The sequence below is a fragment of the Pygoscelis adeliae genome, unplaced genomic scaffold, assembly GCF_000699105.1.
Source record: "Pygoscelis adeliae isolate BGI_AS28 unplaced genomic scaffold, ASM69910v1 Scaffold174, whole genome shotgun sequence".
Lineage (NCBI taxonomy): Eukaryota > Metazoa > Chordata > Aves > Sphenisciformes > Spheniscidae > Pygoscelis > Pygoscelis adeliae.
In genome coordinates, this window is record NW_008824676.1 from 1,777,927 (window position 1) to 1,802,363 (window position 24,437).

At 42.3% G+C, this 24,437-nt stretch overlaps 1 protein-coding gene across 1 annotated transcript in view; it reads right to left on the bottom strand.

Moving 5' to 3' along the window:
- Nucleotides 1–2,757: 2,757 nt before the first annotated feature.
- DCC (DCC netrin 1 receptor) overlaps nucleotides 2,758–24,437 on the bottom strand; it is a 579,713-nt gene continuing 558,033 nt past the window's right edge. Inside the window, exons 27-29 of the mRNA XM_009323064.1 lie at nucleotides 19,038–19,250; nucleotides 5,228–5,370; nucleotides 2,758–2,847 (exon numbers count right to left, since the gene is read on the bottom strand). Coding sequence (XP_009321339.1) covers nucleotides 2,758–2,847; nucleotides 5,228–5,370; nucleotides 19,038–19,250 — 446 coding nt within the window. The remainder of the gene's footprint in view (nucleotides 2,848–5,227; nucleotides 5,371–19,037; nucleotides 19,251–24,437) is intronic.

A 24,437-nucleotide genomic window follows, 5' to 3' on the forward strand; every position in this document is an offset into this window, starting at 1 on the left:
ATGGGGCTCAGGGGAGGTGAAGGGTACAGCCCTTTCTTGGCTGTCAAGTGAAGGTCTGAAGGAAAATTAAAAAAAAAAACAAAACCTACCCCAAAACTCAGTGTTTATGCGGAATAATTTAGTTTTACTGACAGATGCTGAACTAAAATTGAAGCAGAAATTTCTTACTAATTTATTAAAAAAGGGGGTTGGGGAGCAGCTGTGTCTTGCTCGGGCTGAGCCGATAGAGTTGTTCCTTCCCGCGGACAGAGTACATGAGGACTTGTTTCGGCGTGGACCTTGGCCTTGGTCTGCAAGTGTTATTGATTGAAATGGGCTGAGCCTGAAAATAGATATGCTTCAAATGGCAGAAGAAAGGCTGCGCTCACGGGAGTGCCAGATCAATCTGCAGACTTTCAGGGCTTAGCGTTTAAGTTGAAGAGAGATGCCTGAACAAAACGAAGAGGCTGATCAATACCAAAGCACCTGGACACTGCAACGCTTTTGTCCAAAACTAACAAAATCCAGCTTGCAAACCTCTTTGTGGCTCGTCTTATTTTAGGCAATTTGGGATTGTTATGCACTTGGTCCTGGATGGGTATTCCGTGATTAAAAAGGCGCAGTGCTGCTCTTTAACGCCCTGGGGACAGTTTCTGTTCCCAGCTATCCTGCTGCAAATCCAGGGTAAAAGGTATTTCATAAATGATAAGTGAGAGACAGATTTGACCTTATGTTCCTATTTCAACAATGTCAATCTCTGCAAATATGGATGGGGAGCTATTCAAAAGCTGCATTAAGCCTTCTTTCTTCAAGTTAAAATGGAGGTAGTGATCTTACAGGTTCTAACAGCTGAGCTGGGTTTTCATCGGGAAAGATTTGTGCATTTTATTTTTAGTAGAGGTTTTTGGTTACAAAACTTTCAGAACTGGAAAGCTCAGCCTCCCATGCAAACGAGATTTCCTCACTCAAGAAATATTTCATTAAAATCTTAGTAAATTGAATAACAGGGCATTTTTAAAGCAGCATTTTCACAAACACGCTAGAGTTCTTAATGAAGCATTTGAATTCCTCCTTGACATCTGATTTCCTTTTACAGCACAGGGCCATAGAAAATAATCTGAATTATTACTTCTGTTGCAGTGCCATTTTACTCAAAATATTTTATTCGGAGATTCACATATAATTACCCACCTAATAAAAGGAGCTATTAGTTTGTAAAGATCCTATCCTTTCCATGCTCTTTTAAAATTATGACCCACTCAAGCTTGAAATCAAAGGCAGAGCTGAATGGAATAATTCATCTGAAACTCTCTTATTAGGTTTTGCAGCCTCCTAACTGATAAATATGCAAATGCGTTCCCTTTTGGTGATTCAGCTGCATAAACAGGGATTAACGCTGAATGCAGCTGAAAATTTAGCAATAAAATGTATGCACACAAAATTTAGTCCATTCAACCAGTTATCGTTGTCAATAAACACCGTAATGCGCAGCTAAAGCACTAGGACAAGAGGGAGAGGGAATCCCTAAAGGTGGTTCGTGGTGTCCTGCTGCTCACCGCTCTGTGCTTGCTGTTCTCATGGAGTACTGCCAATCTCAACCAGCAAATACTAGGCTTGCGGAAAAGCCCTCCTAATTAATTTATCACCTGTTTACCGGCCTCTGTGGTTCCTCCCCCGGGCTCGTGTCCTGCCCGCGGGAAGCGCCTGCTGCCCCTTCACCCTCCTCATCCTCCACCCATCATCATCCCGGGTGGATGGGCCCTCGGAGCAGAGCCATCCCCGGGGGGTGTGGGGATGGGAAAGGCTCGGGGAAACTTCAGCTCCATTTCTCTCTCTGCTCCGGCTCGCGGTGGCCCCAGCAGCGCTTCCCAATGTCATCACAGGGCAGTCTGGCACAAAGGCCACCCATACGTAGATGTGTTTTATTACAAGCTTAAGCATGTAATGACTGCGTGTCAGAGAAGATTGCATATTATGTCCTCTTTCTGCAAGTGTACACTGGCTGGCTGGCAGCAGGCCACCAATGCAGATCTTTTTTTTTTTCTTTTTCTTTTTTTTTTTTTTTACATTCCTGGTTCTCTCTTTGCCATACATAAAACATTAACTACGGGAGGATTTACAAACACTTGCTAAAATGGCTGAATTTTACAGCAGCTCGCTAATCCCCACCACTCGTGCGAGATGAGTGATGGAGACGACAAAAGAAATTAGTAATTTGTCTTTTCATTTTGTGCTGTTGGGAAAACTTCCAAATTTTTGGTGTGGTGGTGTGATTATTTGCTATGGGTGTTTCTGTAGTCAGTAATTACATATTTTAAAAAAAAACAAACAAGTGACCTACAACGCTGTCTAATTAACGGCATGGTCTATGTTTAAAAACATACTCGCATGAGGTAAGACTAGATCTATACAAAGAGCTACAAACCTCTACGGAGTAAAACATGAGTTAGTCATGACAACTTGACCTCTACGAAGACTAGTAGATCAAAATGAGCAATCCGGTGGCATCAGCTACGACTCCGCAGTGATGATGTCATTCGCCTTGCCACGCTTTCATCACTTTAGATGCCAGATCTACAGTTCTGTAACATTTCCATTATTATTCTTTCCTTTTTCTTCTTTTTATCATTCCTTTTAGGACTTTGCAGGAATCTTCCTTGCTCTGAAGGAGTGGTACGGGGAACAAGATGATTTTATGGGGTGGTGTACGTGGGTGGTATGCGTGAAATCCTGGTATGCTGCAATGCTCCGGGATAATTATCGCTTCATCAGGATCTGTTAGAAGGCTGAGCCTGTGATAGCATTGAGTTGCTTCATTAGCCCCTCCAAACTGGCCATCTGTTCACTCAAATCATCCTGCTCATAAACCTGCCAGTGAACAAACACACACAGATAAGCGGGCAGCGGGATGGGAACCCAAAACCCCCACACAGAGCCCGGGACGTGGCCCGTGGCAGGGACCTCCCGAGGCCCCCCCACCCGAACATCTTCCCTGCACAGCCCTCAGGGACCTGGAGCGTTCGAGGGTGGGCTGACACTTACAGGCTGGATAACAAAGCCTCTCTGGGCTCAACACGTGAGCTGAAAACCAGGGGTGACCATGCTAGAGCAGTATTAAAGGTTAACGGCCCTTCCCTGCGTCCCCATTTCCCCAGCTCCCTCCCTTACGTTACATGTGTCCATGCCTGGGGGGACTATGAAAACATTTTTTAGCACCCAACAGAGACATCAAATGCTCATCTAAACATGCCCTCTCCTAGGGCAGGCTGCAACAGTTCGTTCAGCAATTAGCTGAACTTCTCAGCCCTTGCTAGTGGTTGGGAATTTCCACGATCGCTTTTAGTGGGAGCAGAAGACTGGGAACGGTTTTCAGAGGCACCTAACTGGGCTGGAAGAAAGTAATCCTTTGGGGTATGGTCCACTGAGAATCTGCAGCGGAACCTAAAATTACCAGCACTGCACCTATTCTTGGGAACCACTGGCCTCAAAAATTACCAAGGCAAGAGCAAGAGTGATCCTCTGCTTTCAGACACTGAGAGGGAGCTCAAACATTAGTTATTTATGTGGGTTTTACCAAGTAAAAGATCTGAAAGTGCTGCGTAAGCCCTGCAGTCCCCGAGGTGGGATGCAGAAGGCAGCTTAAAAGAGCACCTGCAGCGTCAAGCTTAAAAAAAAAATTCCCCAAATCTTAGACTTTCCTCCCAAATTCTGACCACCCGATGAGCTTGCTGCCTGCACCGGTATTGCCTGTAACTGCCTTCACGCTTGTGGAGCTTGAGCAGTGTCTCTCCTGAGAGATAAATTGTGCTGCTGTGATAAAATATGGTACTGAGAGCTGAAATTGCACTTTGTATTATCAAATGTCCTGTGTTAAATTACTCCTTATGACAGCAGTTTTACCATGGAGGGCATTTTCCTTCCCGTTCCCATTCCAGTAGGAGATTCCATGTCTCTTACATCATCCTGCATCTCTTTTTCCCAGCAAAACATGAGAATCCTTCTGCAACTATATGCAGAAGTGTATTTTTATGCCGTTGATAATGACAAGCAGGAATCAAACACTGTTGTCCTGCATTCATCAGGCGGCAGACCCAAACCCTCCGTATATACGTCTAAAGCAAATCTTTTTTCTTTCCCTTTAGCCAGGCTAAAACCGTAACAGGATTCACTAACAAGATGTTGGACAAATCACTGCTATAGTGCCTAGCAAAAAATTCTCCTGTGCAAGCAGATGAAAAGAGGTGATATACAAAAAGTATTTAATATAAAGGCTGAGAGAGTTGGGGTTGTTCAGCCTGGAGAAGAGAAGGCTTTGGGAAGACCTTATTGCAGCCTGTCAGTACTTAAAAGGGACTTATAAAAAAGATGGCGGCAAACATTTTAGCAGGGCCCGTTGCGACAGGACACGGGGGAATGGCTTTAAACTAAAGGGGGGTAGATTTAGACTAGATATAAGGAAGGAATGTTTTACGCTGAGGGTGATGAAATACTGGCACAGGTTGCCCAGAGAGGGGGTGGATGCCCCATCCCTGGAAACATTCCAGGTCAGGTTGGACGGGGCTCTGAGTGACCTGATATAGTTGAAGATGTCCCTGTTCTTGGCAGGGGGGTTGGACTAGATGGCTTTTACAGGTCCCTTCCAACCCAAACTATTCTGTGATTCTATGATTCTATATTTCTTTTTTTCCTTATTCCTTTTCTTTTGCACTGTTTTGTCTTCTGAATCACATGAGACCTTTCTCTAAGAAAGTCTTAATAGGAGTGAAAAGATTATTCTAATTTCACCACCTTTTCAGTTTCACTTATCTACTTCTTCAATGTTATTTTTCTCACCATTATCTGGTCTTACTATATACTCATTTTTCCTGCCAAAATTATTTTCTTCCCTTACCGCACTTCTCACCCCCTCTTTCTCTTCTCCCGATATCTCAGGGCACTCAGGAGAGGTTGTGCGAGTTGTCCCATGGATAATATTAACACAGAATTGAAGCACTCGCTTCTCCCCTGTACTGCACATGCCAAAGTCCATTAAAGTCAACAGCGAAATTTTACCGGCTGCCAGAACTTTTTGCTAGCTCTCTAAGAGCTATCAGCTCCAGCGTTATACCTTAGGTAAGAAGGGACAGATCGTTATCTAAAACTTAATGTGCAGATTGAGTTTAGGATTAGAGAATTGTGCAGGATTAGAGAATATAACTCGATGGTGACAAGGCTTGCAAGAAGGCTGGCTCTGAAAGATGGTTCTTACGTTTGCGGAGTCCTCCGTCTGCTTGTGGCCCTCTTCTGCGACCTCCGGGGCCGTGGGCACCGAGACGGGCAGCAGAGGTGACCTGGCTTTTCCTGCCAAGCCAAGGGATGCTGTTTTAACCTGAGCCTTGGGGAGGTTAGGCCCTGGAAGAAGAAACAAAAGTCACATTGAGAACCTGTAGGCATGGAAAAGGGGACTGCAGTGAAATTTGGGGATTATAGGCAAAATGCAGCTGGTTTTACCATTGCTGCTTGTGTTTTCAGTTGTAAACGCACAGTCCCCTTCCTAGACAGACACTACTTCTTCCTGGAGGAGCATCAGAGCCAACACAAACACTTTCTAAAAACTCTTCAATGATATTTCACGGACTCCGCTCCCGAAAGCAGACTCACAGTCACAGCAGGTTTGCAATTTTCCGTTGTCATTACTTTTTGGTGAAGAATGCTATTCTGCAAACCCAAAAGTTTTCATATGGAAATTTGAGATTTTCCTGGGAAAAATACCTACAAACCTGGTACTCCTGGAAGATAATGAAAACCTGGGCTCCGTGGCCCCTGCCTGGCAGGGAACTGTCAGGCTGACGTTGTGTTTGAGGGAGAAAGTGAGACCAAAGAGCAGAGAGCAGTGGTCAGGCTGGGGGAATGGCAGTTATTTCCATGGTTCTCGTCTATTTTTGTTTTGACACTCCCTCAAGCTGACAGCAGCCCTCCAGGCGGGTTACTGAACAAGCCAAAATAAAAACTGTATTTCAGCTTTCTCCAAAAAAAAAGTTGTTTCTGACTTTTTATCCCAGCTTGGAAGGAGGGAAAAAAATCAAAATCGATTTATTTTTTTGACAGAAAGGGACTTCTTCCCTTCTTAAGCATCTCTGCTGAAAACTCCTCCTGCCCACCGCACTGAGCCGCACTACTGCTGCTTGGCAAAAGAGGTGTCAGCAGCAGCACTGTTCGAAGTGCTGCCCTTTAAAGATGCATCAACTGAGATGTCTCAGCTCTCTTCTAGAGGAAATTAAAAATTCTTTGTCTCTTTTAATGATTTAAAACATCGAAGTATAAAAACTTTGTCCTGGACAGTCTGCCTCCACTCAGCACAAAGTGCCTGGCTCTGAGCAGGACTCTGTGGAGACACAAGGGCTGTCAGCTGAAGCAGAGGCACGCAAGGCATTGATTCTGAGTACACTGGGATAGCTCTAAAGTTGCCCTACAAAGCCAAACTGAGATCATGTATATCTCATGCATCATAGATTCAAGGCCAAAAATGGGGATGGCAATTACAAGCTTCCTTGCTGCCAGAGAAGCTGGCATCCTGCTCCCCCTGAAGCTACGGCTTAAACATCCCTGCACCTGCGTAAGGCCAAACTCATTCCAGTGAGGGTCCTCGGCACTTCTTTCAGCCACCTAGGTCCCCAAAAGTTATTCTTCCCTCTTTCTCTCTATCGACATTAGACCACTTTGATGCCTACTCGTGCCCTAAGGCAAGTTTTGTGTTCATATCTCTAAATACGCAAACTCCAGGCTGATACTAGCTCGGCAGGGGACATCACGTACCAGGGACTGTCAGTTCCCCCCAGTCTCCCCACCAGGCAACAGCAGATCCCCTCTGGCACAGGGGATGACTCTGGAGTCTCACAGGGCAGGTATCCATCTCCCATGGGACTTGGGCACAATTTTTATTCTGCTCATTTGACTCCCCTTGAAATCAAGAAGACAAATCATAAATAAATAGCTTTTTTCTGTATCTCTCCTCCACTATGACCTTCAGCAAGTTCCCTGCCTTTTTTTCTATTAAGAAAATGTGTACCATAATAATGATGATAACAACAGCCATTGCTTTAGTAGCTGATTGTGCTTATTAGAGGTATTAAAAGGCATCAGCCTCAGCAAGTCAAACAGGCTATCGGACATTGCATCAGAATTGGACCCAGAAAGAGAAAAATAGGTCTCGAGACACTCCAGCCATAAAATGCGCATAGAGGAAGGGGTGTCCTAAGGATGAGCCACAGGACAGGTTTGTATGAGGATGCCTGTGGCTCTGGAGCTGAGACGCAGGGACCAGGAGCATGGGAGATGTCTCCATCCACACAGGACGCACACAGGCTCGCTCCAAAATCCACGTCTCAAACCCACTCAGTTTCCATGCAAAACCAAACCATCTTTTTATGAATCTTAACTTTAAACACCTATTTGTTTTCTTCATCTCTAGATTCCCACCTGATTACCTCTCTTTTCTTATAGATCATTAACATATCATGAAAGCAATGCTCCTGAGCCCAGAGCGGCACTGCCCGGAGAATAACTCCAGCGTAGGAAGGCAAGCAGCTGCTGCAGCTGGAGCAGCCACGGCTCTTGCTCCCCAAATCCCACCAAATCATTGCAGTCATGACAGCTCTGTATCCTTACAGCTCCAGCGAGTAGCCAGGAGACAAGAGTTGCAGATTAATTTTCCGGTATTTTGAAGAATTGTGTTTATATTTTTAATTAGTTTAAGGCAGACAAAACACAATGGAGCAGAAGAGAAAACAAAATCCCTCCCGACATCCAGTTGCCAACAGCCTGTTCATTAAAAGTTCCAGTAAAGAGCTACAAGACGAGGGCAGAGAGGGAGAGACTCACAAACACCCTCTCTGTAAGGCTGAGAATCGCAGATAACTCCCGTTTAGCTGAAGCTACGAACGTGTGAAAGCTCAAGACAAGCTAAAAGAGATCACCAGAAAGATACGCTTACTCTTCCACCTCCAGTTTAATAGCTAAAAGACTTCTTTAATAACTACTGGGCCTTCAAACTTCCCTGTATCTCAGAGTAAGAGTAGAAGATACAGTGATCCCCAAAGATTCAATCTTCTAAGTGCTGCACATTCAAATCAGTTTTTTAAAAAAGGAAATGTTCTTCACTTCCATTTCTTAATAAAAAAAAGCTTATTTCCAAAGAAGTGGCGGGGGGGCACACACTGACACTCGAAACCTGCACCCAGCAGCTACACCCTGAGAAACGCAAGAGCCTGATCCTAAAAACCAAAGTGACGAAGCTACCACCGCAGGCAAATTAACTCTAAGCTGCCTGGCGCACAGACTGTAGCGTCTCAACGTTTTTTTCCCCCATTTGAAAATACCTGCAGCGCTCAGCAAAGAAGTAAACTGCAGCTGCGGCCCCTGCAGCTGGCAGCTGCGGTGGTATCTCTGTTCCAGTAGCGCTCACGTGCCCTGCTAAAGAGAGATTTATCCGATTCCTGTCACGGGGAATCTGGATTGTGTCCTGGGATATCACTGTCACGAGGAGAATAAACAGTAAGATACAGCCACCGCAGAAAATTGCATCCGTGCTGTTCATTGGTTAGATAATGGAGCCAAACAGGCTTTTTTTATACAAGTGACTTCGCATTGCGACTGGTTTGATTTTCATGGGCCGGTGGCGAAGTAAATATTTGCTGTGGTGGTGAGGAGCTCATGTGCAATGCAGAGCATGTTGCTCTTGTAATCCTCTAAATCTCGTGGTAAAAATCATGTTTCTCATATGTAACTCATTAATTGTAGTAATTGGACTTAAAGACCCACTTTTCTGCACAAAGACAGATGTTCCCTCCTGGATATTGTTAATGAGAAGCCATAATGATGATTAGTAAGTTCCGTTTGTGCATATTTTTGCCCTTTAGCTCACAAAAGCGACAGGCAAATCATAATGCTCATAACTAAAATGAAGCTGAGAAAATTTTCCTTATGCATAGCTGCATATTTCAAGTTCTTCAGCAAATGTTTTACAGCAGTGACCGTTTTCCAAGGTAATGCCTGTAATACGTAATTAGTACAAGAGTTGAGCCCTCTTTCCCCAAAGGACGTTAAAAAGACCAAGCAGGCCTCTCAAAGAGAATTCTGGACGCAGAAGGTTGACATGCTAAGTAAACTAATTTATGCAAAAGAGTAGCTAATTAAATTAAAATCACTTTGGTTTCTAATGTTCTCCAACTCAGCGGGAGTCTCACAAGTAAAAAAGAGGAAACCTTGGAACTTGGGGCCGCAAGAGGCAGAAGATGCCAATACCCATCAGGTGTAACTCTGAGCAGCCCCAGCATGGATGTACTGTTTAAAAGTTTCCTTTTCTCTGCAGGGTTATTAAACACTTCATCAGCTCGTTAGTTAGATGATATATGGCTACCAGGTGCAAACCCCAGCTACCGCCGCCTCTCCGAGGCCCATACTGAACTCACTGCAGTATCATCCTCGGTATTTCAGGAGCACTGGACATCAGTGCAATCCTGAGTCAAGTCAAAAAGAAGCAGTTTTCTAAATCCATATGCATTTGTGCGTATCAGGCCATATGTTATCATGATGGACACCAAGTAAAACCAATAGAGCATCCATCCTCTTGATGGCAATACTTTGGGAGAGCTACTTGGCGTTATTTTATTTTGAGATCTGTCAAATGGGAACGTGAGATGATGTACTCAGCCAGGTAAGAACAACTCATTCCAGGGAGAGGGCTCAGGGTTTCTGCTGTTCACGTTGTAGGGTTTCCAAAGGCCAGGCCCTGGCAGCAGGGAGCACGGTGAGCTGGAAACTCAGAAAGTGTCAAAAAATGCTACGTTAGCACTCAATGGATCTAGGGGCTGTATCAAACTTGAAGACCAAAAATCCTTGTGTGGTTCATGTGTTACAGGCATTCTGGGTGATGATGCAAAACAGTGACATGGAAAAAAAGAGTTAAAGTGGAGAAACTGGAGATGAATGCAAAAATTGAAAGGAGCTAGTTTATGGCGAGACGGCAAGAAATCATGCTCAATGGAGAATACTGGAGTAGAAGGCGGCTACCAGTGGAATTCCTCAAGATCCGGATCTAGCACCGATTCTTAATATTTTGATACATACAATACGCGTGTGATTATGAAATCTATTACTAGCAAAAGCTGTAATAGCTCCAGCTGGAGCTGGAGTAACACGAAGAGAACTGCACGAACCTTTCTGCCTATCTGCTGCTCAGCCAAGCTTTCAGACTTTCACAGCAAGGAGGCAAGACCGTGTATCACATCCCTTCAGCTGAATTTCACATCGCTTCAGCTGTTTAAAAGTGAGGGATGAGTCTCTGCTGGTTTTTTCATCTCCCTCGGTAATCTATGGAAAGAAGCACCTTCCAAAGTCTGCAGAGAGGTTGGGCGAATTGTCTTTCAGAAGATCCTCTCTCTCTCCTTTGGCTGCACAGTGAGCTTATGTGACTGGCACAGAGCAGACACCTATTCATCAGAAGTCTAAAATTAGCTAGGAATGAGTCATATCTCGGAGAAGAAGGAACGGGAAGTTTTGCCATAAATCCTGTTGGGTCTAACAGAAGGAAACCAGGGAAGAGAAAAGCCTGGACGCTTCTGATTTCAAGCCTACAAGTGGGTATGTGCCTCAGAGAAGTCAACTACAATCTTTGGATGTGTGAGGGAAGCAATGTTTGGCAGAAGCAAGGTAAATAGCAACGCCGTTTTACACAGCATTGGGAAGATCCTGTCTGGAAAGCTCTGTACAAGCCTGAGGACTTGCACGCAGTAAAAAATGAACTGTACAAAGTGTTGAGAGGGGTTTACTAACTGCCAGTGACACAGAGGAAGAGTCTACACGATATGGAATAGAGAATGTGATAGAATCAGCTTTGCCCGGGAATCCCGCGCTTCTCAGAAAGATTGCGGGATTTTGGTTTCGCCAGGTGGTAACGCAGAACTCAAAGGCAGCGAGAGTCTTTCCATTAACCTCAGCGAGATGTGGATCAAGCTCGCAATGCCAACGTGTTCTTCACAGAGATCACTGGCAGTTGGGCTTAGGAAGGACGTAGCCAGGCTAAAACATCAGACAGTGACCACAGTTATAGAAAGGACATCTAGTATTTTTAAAACCTAATATTCTGCTCTCGGTAAACACATACAACCATCATCAAATACAATGTCTGACAGCAGACAGGACACCGGAGAAACTCTGAAAAGAGGATTTTGCAGTAAGGTGCGTTGTGCTGTATATGGGCTACTGGTTCCAGTTTTTAACCTGCAGCCATTTTAGTCTATTGATTCCAGAGTTGGACAAAATGCTCTGTTCAATATTGGATTAATCTCAAGCTGATTTTTTTGTCGTTGGTTTAGGATTTTCAACAAAGCAAAAAGTATTTTGGATCAGGCAACGTATTTGCGGGCATGTCTCATAAAACCGATTTGGAAATTTAAATAGAAAATTTCCAAACTGGGGATACAGATATATTCTTATATTCAATAGCCCAACAGACAGGGCATGCCTCAAAGATGTGAAGTTGAAGATCTGCAGTTGAAGATCACCTGGTCTGAGGAGGCAGCTGAAAATTAATCTGTCTACTGGGGTGCAAACAAGCCTTTGTTTCATAAGAACTAAGAGGATTCTTGGAGGATGAAGAGTACCAAGATGAATCCTCTATAATGAGACTATAAAAGTCAAAATAAGCTGCAGAAATCAGAAGGTAACGTCGGACTTGTAACTAAATGAGGATAATCTTTTCTGGCCCTGCATCTCACACCTTTTCCACATTTTTTTCTATCCAACAGGACAAAAGACAAACACTATCCGTGTCATTAACTAGAGCTGCTTCTAGTAACGAAGATCTGCAGGCATGGAGGAATCTGCAAGGATGCTCCCACAGAGATATGTCATAGCTTGCAAAACTGAAAGCAATCAATCTGGAAAATTAAAATTATTTAAGAATTTCGTCTGTCCCAGCTGCTTCTGACCGTAAGGAGCCTGGCAGTCTTAACTTCAAGCGTGGGGAAGGAGGGCTGTATAGCGATGCAAAGCCAGATGTTTTCCCTACTAAGTAATCAAAGCTGGTGGGGTATACTGCTTACCCGGCAGTATGAAGAGGTAATTTCCTCACAAAAGTACAACAGAAAATCACGAAAGGATCAAATGCCACTTACAGGTTATTTGACATTTCCACCTGTAAAAACAGCATCAGTTTAAATGACTTAAAAGTTGAAACATAAAGATGAGAATAACATATAGAAGTGAGCTTACTTGTAGCAGGATGTTCCTGTTTAAGTAAGATGGTGCCTCTCAGGGGAACAGAATATGTAACTATATGAAAAATATTATTTGAAGACTCAGCTGTTTTACATTACAGGTGGGAAAAAATATTTTTCATTTTCTAAATGAGAAAATATTTTCATTTTCAGTTTCTAAAATTTATTTTTGAAGTGATAATCAATGGAAGCTTGGCTCATTCCGCAAAGGAAATTGTTCTAGAAAGAGGCAAAGTTCAATTTAGAAATATTAGATAGTAGGAGAAATAAAGAAAAAAGAGAAATAGAACACAAAAGAGAAAGAGGTCATTTAATCACTCTCCAGAACACGGTACCAAGCAAGTACTGGGACTGCCTGTTGGGGAGGCTTTTGAAATAGCACTGATGAACTTCACACATTTTTACGTGCTCCGGCTTCAAAATAGGTATAGAAACAGTGAGCTCGGAAAGGACACTTTGAGACAAAAACAACACAGACTGCTCAAATACGTGGAAACATGAGAGAGATTTGGTCTCTCTCTTCTCAGCTGCTCTTCATGTTTTTAATCTATTTGCTGGAAATACTATGTGGGATAAATAAGTATTAGGGCAAAAGTGACTCGTTGGCTGCAACTGCTCAGTGATAACACGCACAGTCCCAAATTAATATGGAGAAATGGTACACGCCGTGGAAAAAGTTTTACTTCTCTGCTTATGAAACACAGGAAGATAGAATGGCCCATCATTAAATCTTTCTATGGATTTACAGTATAATTAGCCAGATAAATATTTTTAATGATTTGACTGCTGCCTTGCATTGAAATAGATCATTTGTACCAAAAGGGAATCGGTTCATGTATCCAGACAAGCACCTAAATCCACACTTCACTTCGTACCTTCCAGTAGTCCCGTGGACTTTGATGAGACGACTCAGGTGTCTCAAGTTATCTGCAGGCGAATTGAACCTTGCTGGACTGGGGCCAGGTTTCTCTGATAGACAGGACTGACCCTTTCATGACACTTCTGTGTCAATGTATCTCCCAGATGAGTGGAGAAAGCTTGTCTTCATAAAAAGAAACGTGGAAGAAAAAAACATTTCAAAATTGAAAGGGGGGGGGGGGCAGGTAAAGGCTTATGAAATAAAAGAATAATTTGCTTTTGAATCTGCAAGTTACCAGTGCAAAAAGCTAGGATTTCAGAATAAAAGGTTCAAGAATGAATAATTTCCATATTTTCAGTGAATTTATACACCTTGCTTACTGTAGACTATGATAAAAGAAGTCCATAATCTCATTTACACCCATCATTAAAATAAGAAAAAAACTCCCTACGACAGAAAGATTTTTATGCCCTATTAACAAAAGAGTTCTTAGTTGCCTTTCAATTCAATGGCTGAATTCAAATTAGAAGCAATAGGTTTTCATTTGCGTTTTATATTGGCACTGGAATTTTTTTATTGTGAATGGTAAACTTCCAAGAAAAAAAAAAAAAGGACCCAGAATTTGGTTGTACAACTAATTAATTAGAGCTAATTGATTGTTCAGAATAAATGCACTCACAAATTAACTCCCCACTTTGCATGAGAGGGGATTAAACACTCTGAAAAATGGATAGCAATTAAATGCATAAATCGAGCACCAGAGAGTTCTAAATTCATGTCTCCAAAATTTGCCTAATTCGCAGCCAAAAGTTTTGTTCTTGGAATTTCCACCTCTAAACGCTCCACCTGAGACCCGACATTCGGGACACTTGTGTACCAGTGATTTTACCAATGCTCCTGTGAGGAAGCAGTCTATTTTCAGCACTACTGAAAAATTCTTTCAATATTCTTTCTATATTCACTCTTCTAAGGATCGCTGTAATTTCAGCACCTACCGTGGCCCCAAAGCCTCGCTACTTGAGAGCATTATGGCCCAGGATTCACCGCTTAATACCAATATACCCTTTTTTCCTCTTGATTTCATCCCTTATTTACTTGACCGTTAGCTCATGGTTTTAACACTGGCTTTGCGAACCTTCGCTCTTATCTTGTTTTTCTGGTTCTTTTCTTACAATAGCTATAGGGAAAAAAGAAAAAGCAGCACAAAAAACACCTCGTGGAGCTCATTTTCTTATCAGGCTTTCTTATCCCATTTGGTAATGAAAACAGTGTCTGGGCCAGCCTGGGTACGGGAAGGATTTGTACTAATGTCCAGGCAATATCCCGTTGCTGCTTTTTACACAGGGATGTTTACTGCCAGATTTCTTCACCTCATTCTTCACTTTTACTCCCCAAGCCACCTGACACTGAAAAGACAAGATTTTTTTCCAAAGCGGCAAAGAAATAAATCTTGTGCAGTTCATCTGCAGTGCAACCCCTTCCCCTGCGCTCCAGCCCACAGCCAGTTTGGGGCATACCCTACAGCTGAGCAGGAGGAAGGAAAATCGAGCTCAATATTGCTGTACAATAAAGTGGTTTTTAACTCTGGGGTATCACTGAGTGATTCCAGGAAGACCGAGAGGACGACAATTTAGATTTCCAACTACACTTTTTTGGTGGAGTAGCGATAGAAAAAATGCAGCATTTTTACAGTCTCACAAAAGATACGGGAGCCTGAAAAGGCTGAAGTTTTAGAACTGTGACACAATATGAAAACCACCACTTCACAGGCGGTATTTTCTGTCACCTCACACTTGCTTCTGCAGAAGAAAAATGACCTCCTAATTCAGGTTCATTTAAAATGCAGCTGATCATCAAGACCTAAAGGGAATTTTCATTTGTGAGGGTAAAAAAAAAAAATCTTTCCTGTCCATTTGTGGAATTTATGTCAGATCTATAATGCAATAAGCTCAACACTCCATCAAACATTTTCTATTTAACCTGAAAGGGGATTAAGTCAAATCACTTATATGCCTATGTGTATGATTTGCAAAGAGGAGCAAGTGCAGCCACAGTGGGGACTGGAAATACCATGGAGTGATTCTCACGCCTTCAGAATAAGTATTAGGAACCTCAAGTGCTCGATCACAAAGCAGTGATGAAAAGGTGAGATCTCCTATAAAACATCAATGGGAAGGGCTTAATGGGAAGAGTTCAGATTTACTGGGCTCAAGCAAAATAAAAAGGAAAAAAAAAAAAAGAAGAAAAATGGCAGATTTTAGCTCTGGATTAGGCTGATGTCATGACCCAAAACCAGGAGCACAGCCTTTTAAATATTTATTCATATCCTCATGGCAAAATCCCCCACAACTGAATAACGATCTCTGTATGTCTTTTTTATGAACCATATGATAGAGTTTAACAGCTAATTATAATGCCACTACAGAGACATACTGAATAGATAAAATATCGGAGGAGATACCTCCTTTTAGCATCAGGTCAATCAAAGCCAAGAAAAAGCCCTGTACTCATCTATCCTCTGGGCAGGATCCAAAAATTAATTTCAATACTAATATTGTATGAGGGCAAGTGTTAGACATCAGCTCCAGGACTATAATCTCTATATACAAATACATCTGGAGCTTCAGCAGGCAGTTGGCTGTGGGGCAGGCGGTGGGGATGGTTGAGGACCAGAGGACACCACTGCCTGGCATTTCCATACAAGCTACTCTATACAAGGAGATGTAAAACTCATAGGGCTAGACGGAGGGGAGTCTGCAAACCAGCAGTGAAGGGATTTCAAGGGAAAGGTTCACTTAACTTCAGGTTCCTGCTTTTTAAAGTGTTTGCTGGAATTCTCTGGATCAATCTCTGCAGTTCTCTGTTGCTTTCTCCCCTTCTGAATTCTGCAGGATTGTTCCATTAGAGTTATGTATTGTCTGAAGGGATAAGACACCTGATTGACATGCATTTAAAAAATAGGAGAGCAAAGCAAAGAGTAGTTTAATTGGTTTAAGTGACGATGAGTCCATTACTTACTGTGCTATTACTTTATTACGGAGGATATGTAAAAATGTCATGAGTTTAAGAAAAATGTAATGAAAAATTAATTAATTCTATCTAGCTGGTTAAGGAAAGTAACAGTTATTCCAACATGGGAATTTCCTAAGAGCCTTTTAAACCTGAGATGTCCGTAAGTGGGGTATAATTAGCAGACGCGGTCCATAAGGGAATTTGCTCAGCTGGCCTGCAGAGAGCTCGGCCACTTTTGCTCGGCCAGTGGGGACTAGGGAGGAGCGATTGTGCAGGGACGTGTCAGTCATCTTTTCTAGGAGGTTTGCTCAAATAGAGAAATACATCACAAGCTTTGTAAAGTCACAAGTATCTTCAAAATTTCCCTTTCATGGGTACCAAACAATGGCTGAGATATCAGCCATATATGTTCAGCCTGGAGAAGACAACACTCTGGGGAGACCTTATAGCAGCCTTCCAGTACCCGACGGGGCCTACAGGAAAGCTGGAGAGGGGCTTTTTCCAAGGGCATGTGGTGATAAGACGAGGGGTGATGGCTTTAAACTGAAAGAGGGTCCATCTAGATTAGATATAAGGAAGAAATCCTTCACTGTGAGGCTGGTGAGGCACTGGAACAGGGTGCGCAACTGGAACAGATTGCCCCGGGAAGCTGTGGATGCCCCATCCCTGGAAATGTTCAAGGCCAGGTTGGACGGGGCTTTGAGCAACTTGGTCTAGTGGAAGGTGTCCCTGCCCATGGCAGGGGGGTTGGAACTAGATGATCTTTAAGGTCTCTTCCAACCCAAACCATTCTATGATCCGATCGTCATGCTCATGGCTAGTATTAAATACTCAGAATTGCTGGTGAAACAAAGTGCTCTTTCTCGACGTCTCTTTTTCAATGCTTTCTCTCTCCACTCCCATTTTAAGTGAAGGGTTCCAGAGGAATGGGATTCAGGAGTGGGTACTGAAAGAGCAACCTAGTTTTGAGGGATCATGTGCAGGACCAGGATGAGTTCTGCACACCCCACTGCCCCGAGGCGCAAATAGAAGTTAACATTTACAAAGGAAACCTTTCTACAAGAAACTGGTAAAGGAAACAACATCAGTCTGGCTAATGACTCTGAGGACAAGTACCTTGAGAAAAGCAAGAGAAACCATACGTAGAGAGAAATAAATAGCCCCCAACACCACAAAATAGCCCGAGGCAGATCAGAAATGAAGTTATACACAATTCTAAAAAGTAAAAATTGTGGCTTCAGTATAACAGTCAGTACAATAATTTGAATGCCATATATAACCCAGCAACGTGTTTTCGTCTATGTGACAGAATCCAGAAAAACAGATTTTTTCATTGCTTTAGCATTTGCTTTATTTATTTCCATTGCTTTATGGCAGATTATCGCCATAAACTTTCAGGTCTTAATTTTGCCTAGCAACAAAATTCTGCACGTTGTTTGTAGGAGACATTGTATCTGCTTACGTGAGATTACTTACTCAAAAAAAGGCAATTTTATTTTTCAGGATGACAGGGTTCTTTATGAAGATAAGTAACATGCCCCAACTTCCCCTCTCTTTACCACACCTGCCAATTATAATGGTTAAAATGTAGACTCTGATTGCCTTAGAGAACAAACAGTCCTTTCGAGGTAACCAGCCTTACTCACTAGAGTAAGACAAGTAGAACTGGATCCTCATAAAGTAAAATGCAGTACTACATAAAGATGAATGGACTCTGTTATATATAAAAAATAATTCACCAGCACTACTTGGCAAAAGCACTTCTCCAACAAATAAGGATTTATGTACTTCTGTCTGCTGTCAGAAACTGGATTACTTGCTGATGGATAGCAGGTGTTTCTAGTAAAGATGCAGAGATGTTTTGGTAGCTTGCTTGTTGCAAACATTGACCTAACATATGCTGTATGGCAAGAAAGCTATGCTCGGAAAGCAGCATTAGAATAGAAAAGAGTAAAGCTGAAATCTCAAAGGTTGTCTGAGCCAAACTAGAGATTATCCAAGCTAAAGGAGTAGGGCAAACAGCTAAAATGAGATACCAGCCTGCAACTCCCCCTTTTTTTTTCCTTAATAGCTCTAGTAGTTAGGGTTACGAAGGCAAATGCTGTTACTCAAATTATACCAGTTCACGTGAAGAACAATTCTAGCACTGGGCCTACTTTACGAACAAAGCAGATACCATATATATCATAGAAATGTCCTCATTTGATCCAACGGCAAAGTTTTAAAACAGCTCTCTAGAAATGGTGCTGCTCTGGAAACAAACCCAGAAATGAGCTGGAGAGGCACCGTTCCCTCTTGCTCTGCCATGCCCCACGCTGCCATGCCCCCCACCCAGGAATGGATGTTTCACTACAGCCATACGCAGCCATTTCATCTAACCCCGAAACCAGCCCACGGCTTCATTCAACAGTGGCACTATTCTACAGCCTTGGAGGTGGGTTTTTTTTTTTTAATAATAATTTTCTTTCTGTTCCTTGCACGCTTGCTATTTAATTTTTAAGTAGGTTGCACACTGGAGTGGATTGCATTCAGTTCTTCTCCAGCATACATAAATAGTCCTTTCATTATTGAAAAGGCAAGCCTTGAAACAAGAGTCAAGCATTTGGCACTCGTTCAAGTTACTGTAGCATAACAGGAGACTGGAAACAAGACCAAGTGATTAATTTGGCATCGCATCTAATTCATTTTTATCACTTACTTTTTAACTCTGATTTTAAGCTATTGCCTTGTCCTGAATTTTTATTCCAGATTGTCAGAATGAAATAGTAGATTATGATCATAAAATTGTATATATCCACTTTCCATTCTGCCACAACTTACAGATATTTCTTCAAGGTATGGGACAGTCTTGTGCTCTCTATTTTTTCCTGAATTGAAAGTCAGTGGTTCAGATGGAGCAGTACCGGAGACTTTTCCCCCATCACTCTTACCTGTTTGAGACAGAAGTGGTGTGTAAGGGACTTTCGGTTCTATTGCACTCATGGGCGGAGGTAGCAAGGGGTTGGCAAAGCTGCGGAGAGGGTGCGTAGGGCGGACGCAGGCGGTGGGGATGGTTCTGCTCGGGGCATCCTCGTTGTTGGAGTGCTCAGGCTGCGTCTGTGGTAGCAAGGACGGCTGCTGTGGTGCTGGTCCTTCGCTCACAGCTGCAAGAGAAGAGTCAAAAAACCCCCCCAAAAACCAAAGAACTATCATTGATGTGTTTTTTATGTCCCATTTCCTACTTCTATGGTCATTTTCAGCAGAAGGGACAGCATTAGCCTCCACCCTCCAAGAAGGTGCAGGAAATGTGTAAACAGTTCCATCAAAATTAAAAATCAGATGTCCCTCAGAGTGGCCGTGTACCATTTGAAAGTCAATACATCTTCCTTTAAAGAAAAAACAAAAACCAAGCATGATATTTTTATCTCCTTCTTTCTTTCCTCTCTATGTGGTTTTAAATATTCAAAATCAATAAACACATAAATACATCATGTGGAGATTGAAAGAAGCTACGACTATGGAAATGTTATATTGAGCACAACGGTGCTGTTCTAGTCAAAGTGGAGAAAAGCTAGAGACAAAGAAAGGCGTTAATTAATTTCCACATAACCGATCACCAATATTGTTTTTCCTTGAGACAGTTGTAACATTCAGTGTGCCAAAGGAGTAGGTTGCTGTTTTATTAACCTATATTCAAAGTCAGTTCTTCAGAGGTTGAAATGTTCCGTGTCAACCTTCCAATATACAAGACAGCTTCCCTATATTCTGCAGTAGAAGCTTTCAGTATCAACCTCTGTCATGGACTTTCCATGCCAGAAAACAGAAGCAAACGTATTATTAAGGAAAACAAAGGTTGAGACAAAGAGAAAAGCCCTTTATTTCTACAGCCCTCTAGAAACCCATGTTGTACCCAAACTATAAATTACAAAATGATTGTGATCGTACAGGAGTTTTCAGGATGGGTATGGCCCACAGTGTTGTCTAACATCACCAGTACTTTGAATGCAGAAAAAGGTTCTCCTGAAATTTATTAGATGCAAAATCTTCTAATCCTGTAGTCTACAATTAGAGCGTCTTCTGTGGAGTGTGTGCAGTGAAGAAGATGCTGCGTAGGAAGAGGGATAGAAGACAACAAGAGGCGGGATGCACACTCACGCATCCCGGTGGCATCGCCCGGATTTATGGCACTGCTCTTTACCTAACGCTGACTCTCGGTCACGAAGAGAAACTCACTGCTGCTGTTTACACAGCGGTGTAAACAATACTGTACTACATTACTCAGACTTTAAGAAGTTTAAGAAAATAAACAGAGACAGAAAGAAGAATTCCAAAGAAAACATTATTTTGCTCTTGTAAGGGAACTGTAATTGGAATGAACAACCATCTTCAAAGTTTTGAAAACTTTAAAATCTGTTCCTCACCACTATGCCTACCATGACAAGCCAAACTAGTTAAGAATTAATTACAAGGAGGACTGATAAGAGTAAGTCTGCTGTGGTGGTTTATGGATGGCAGCAAGAAGTTCATTTCCCCATGCCACAGGAAAGAGCCTGCCACTTCTACCTCTATTTTCTTCCTATTGCAGGATGAGAATAAGTGAATTGGATCGAAAACACCATCTCGTATCTTCTTTTCCAAATCCTGCATCACGAGTGCCGTTGAGGCTTCCCCAGAGCTCGGGTCCGTGGCCTCTCCTGGCCCCTCTCCCAGCTCCTGCCCCACTGCCCCAAGGAGCAGCACCGGAAAAAGTTCTCCCCTTGGTGAGAGTGCCCACAAGGCCTGACACTATTTGCAAGCAGAACAGTGGAAGGAAGCAAACTGGTTAGTGAAGAGCCTGATCACAACAGGAACTTACTTAATTTGAGCATGTCGGTGTTGTCTGGTGTCTCCACAGTATCTATGCGAGCCAGGATGGCTCACAGCACAACCGTTAATCATGCAGCTTGTGGCAGGAAACAGAAATCTAGCAAAAGCTCAACCTTTTACTGAAGAAAACAACCTTCCTGACACATAGATATCAGAATTAGTTATTATACTGGGACCCAAAATGCTCCAGAGGATCTGGTTTCTTTCAAAGCCTGCTGCAACAACCAGAACTCATTGTGCAAATAACATGCAATTACACAGCCAAGTCAAATCTCAAGGCATTTTATAATAATTAATGTCAAAGTATATAAGTAATTACAACCTACTAAGTGGCAAAACCATTTTGAAAAATGGAAATGAGGATTTCTCCTCATTTCCACAGCCCCATTGTTTGTTCCTATGGCAATATCGCAGACATCCCTGGCAATATTGCACACCACGGATAGGAACCCAACTACAGGATCAGACCAAGGTCAAAATCATCTACAGTTTGTAGAAGTTTGCCCGACTGTGGCTCACTTTCCTTGGTTCCACCTTCAAGGTTCTTTGCATTATCATGCCATTACCCTAGCTCTGCTTTTCCATTTCCTTCCTTGCCCAGCAGACCCCTCTCTGTTTTCTTCTCCGAGGACTAACACTCTCCTTAAGGAGGCCAGAGACATTGAGGTTATTTGTAACAGAGTAGAGCAGGATGATAGTTTAGCTCATTCCACCCTTACTTATTGCTCACACATTCAAGAAGGTGTTGCTGTGTATGTTGCAGTGTGTTGCTGCTCTAAGCTACCATGGGCATTGGGCTCTTCTCTCCCTTCACCCTGTCCCAGCCAAGGAAGATGCAAAATGGCATGTGAGTCTCACGGAGGTATGCATCTGAGGTTACAATGCTTTCTGGAGCAAATCCTTGGCAAGGCCTTCACTTAAAGTAAAAATAAAGCCTTTTGTCTATGCTTTTAGCCTCAAAACGTCTTTCAACTTGTTTGTCAAAGTCTGAACTTCCTACGCAGCCCAACGCTTTTCATTGTGTCCGTAAGGACAGTTCTTCTGGGATGCTCTTGACCTGCTTGGAGAAACAAGTAAATCAGGCACTTACTGCTACTCGCCATCAAATACCTTCTTGGTATTTTCTGCAGTGGTGCTCTCAGATAACAAAGCTTTGTCGGTTTTATCAGCTCGCATCAGCATAACGGTCTCTGCATTAAAAGCCTTTATATTAAATTACTGGTTTAACATATGGGTATGTTTTATCTTATGGATTTAGTTGTAAAATCTGGAGATCTACATAACTGTTATTACATAAAAGATTTCAGGTTATCCTCCAGCTATTACTGAAGAGAAAGGTGTGATGACTCTATTAAAATTAGAAGCTAGAGTTGGGATTTAAATATTGAAGGTAAGTGGCCTAACGAAGGTGCTTCATGCTTGAGAAGACTTTTTTCTAAAATAAGATGTGCATGCTTGCAAACATAATGAGAACCATCAATTTGCAATTCACACAAGTCCCTGCAGGAAGAGAGGGTGGATTGTTTATTTGAAGGATGGATGGAGATGAGCACATCGCTACTGCTGCCTGCATCACCTACAAGAATCCCCTGCCTAGCAGCCAGATATTTGCCTTCATACACCTCAACAAAAGTGCCCAAGAATTCTGATTATTTCTACTAATCCAATTATTACCTTTTTTTTTACAGAAAGTAGACTCCCAATTGACCTTTAAGATGAAGCAGATAAAACCATGCTGCATTCCAGTTGTGATCTTTCGCTCTTGAATTTAGTAAAATATTTTACCAGAGTAACGAAAATATTATGCTATGCATGAAGATCTGTTCTAAAGCCCAGTAAAAACAATTAGGGTCTCTCATTGCTTTGGAGAAGCCTTGCATAAAGCCCTACTTGCATTTGTCTACGTGTGAGGAACACTGAGAGTGAGCTTGCTTTGAACTTCAATAGCCATGGACACTGCTCACCAAGCAGAAGAATAAATATCTGATACAAAGTCTTTTGATCTTCCCTTTGCTTTTGCATAATTGTTGGTTGGTACAATGCTGTTAACCAGTTTAAAGAATTTAGGTCTCTGAACATATTTTTACATTGTATATCTTCTGTTAAGAAGTAACACTGGAAATACTCCCACTTGGATTTGTAGCTATTGGCTCTGCCACAGTCTGAGGCAATGAAAAATCAATACGGATTGAACACAACAGGTAGTAACAATTCAAAGTATGTGACGGTAGATGGGGACTTAAAATGACTGAACTTTATTCCATATCTGCTAATGACTTTCTGTGTATTTTTGAACTTATACAGGTTATAAATGTCATGTGACCAAGACTATATACCTCTTTAATGCTGACAAACCAGGGCCTCGTTCCTGTTGGGATCTCTGGATGTTACCGTAGCACAAGCAGCAATATTTTTTTAATGCATCTATTGTCAGGTTACTACTCATGTGCAATTTTAGGTATGTCCCAAATAATACTTTTGAGAAATACTTTTAAAAAATTGCTAATCTAAACCTGAATCACGGGAACACGGCAGAAGCATTTTTAAATCATATGCGGTTAAATCCAAAGAATTACATACTGAAAAAAATAAATTGCTTTGCTGACGATTCTGCTGGTAAAGGAAAACAAAGAAAGTGAGGCGCTGAACAGGACCTTACCCACAACTCCATTACAGCACTCATCCCGCTTCTGTGAGATGTGGCATCCCCTGCTGAAACCAAACTGGACCGTTGAATAAAAATGACCATTTCCACTAAGTCCAGAACGCAGCTACTATGGTAGAAGGGTTTTAAGCTTCCCAGCTGGATGGGCTCACTGCAGAGCTGACTGTTCACAGCCAGAAAGCCAGCTCCAAGAGGAAATGTGCTCAGGAAATATTTGCTTTAGTGCATCTCACTTTAACAGATAAACGTAGGTAAAGTTACCTCCATTCCATAATACTTTTCTATGGCTGTCTCAAGCTATTAATGTAATTGTTGTTTTATTGTTCTGGTTTACACAATTTGCCACCTTTCTTTTTAATACTAGAAAATAATGTGTCTTTATTTTTAAAAAAACATATTTTCTGAACATCAAGTTTTCATTACGTGGATTATTAGGGCGATACACTGATGAATGGCTCCTTCTAAAAATGGTGCTTTTAGACCAGTTGTCATCTTTAGGATCTGCCTGAAGAAAAGTACTCTGCCCTCTGAATTTGCCATCTTTCTTTTTAATACTAGAAAATAATGTATCTTTATTTTTAAAAAAAAACATATTTTCTGAACATCTCCAAGTTTTCATTACGTGGATTATTAGGGCGATACACTGATGAATGGCTCCTTCTAAAAATGGTGCTTTTAGACCAGTTGTCATCTTTAGGATCTGCCTGAAGAAAAGTACTCTGCCCTCTGTAAAAGTGTGATCAGGATGGGACCAGAACACCGTCTGTTTCTGCTGACCAGCGTGTGGATGGGGCAGGATGGGGATGGGGCCACCCCAGTA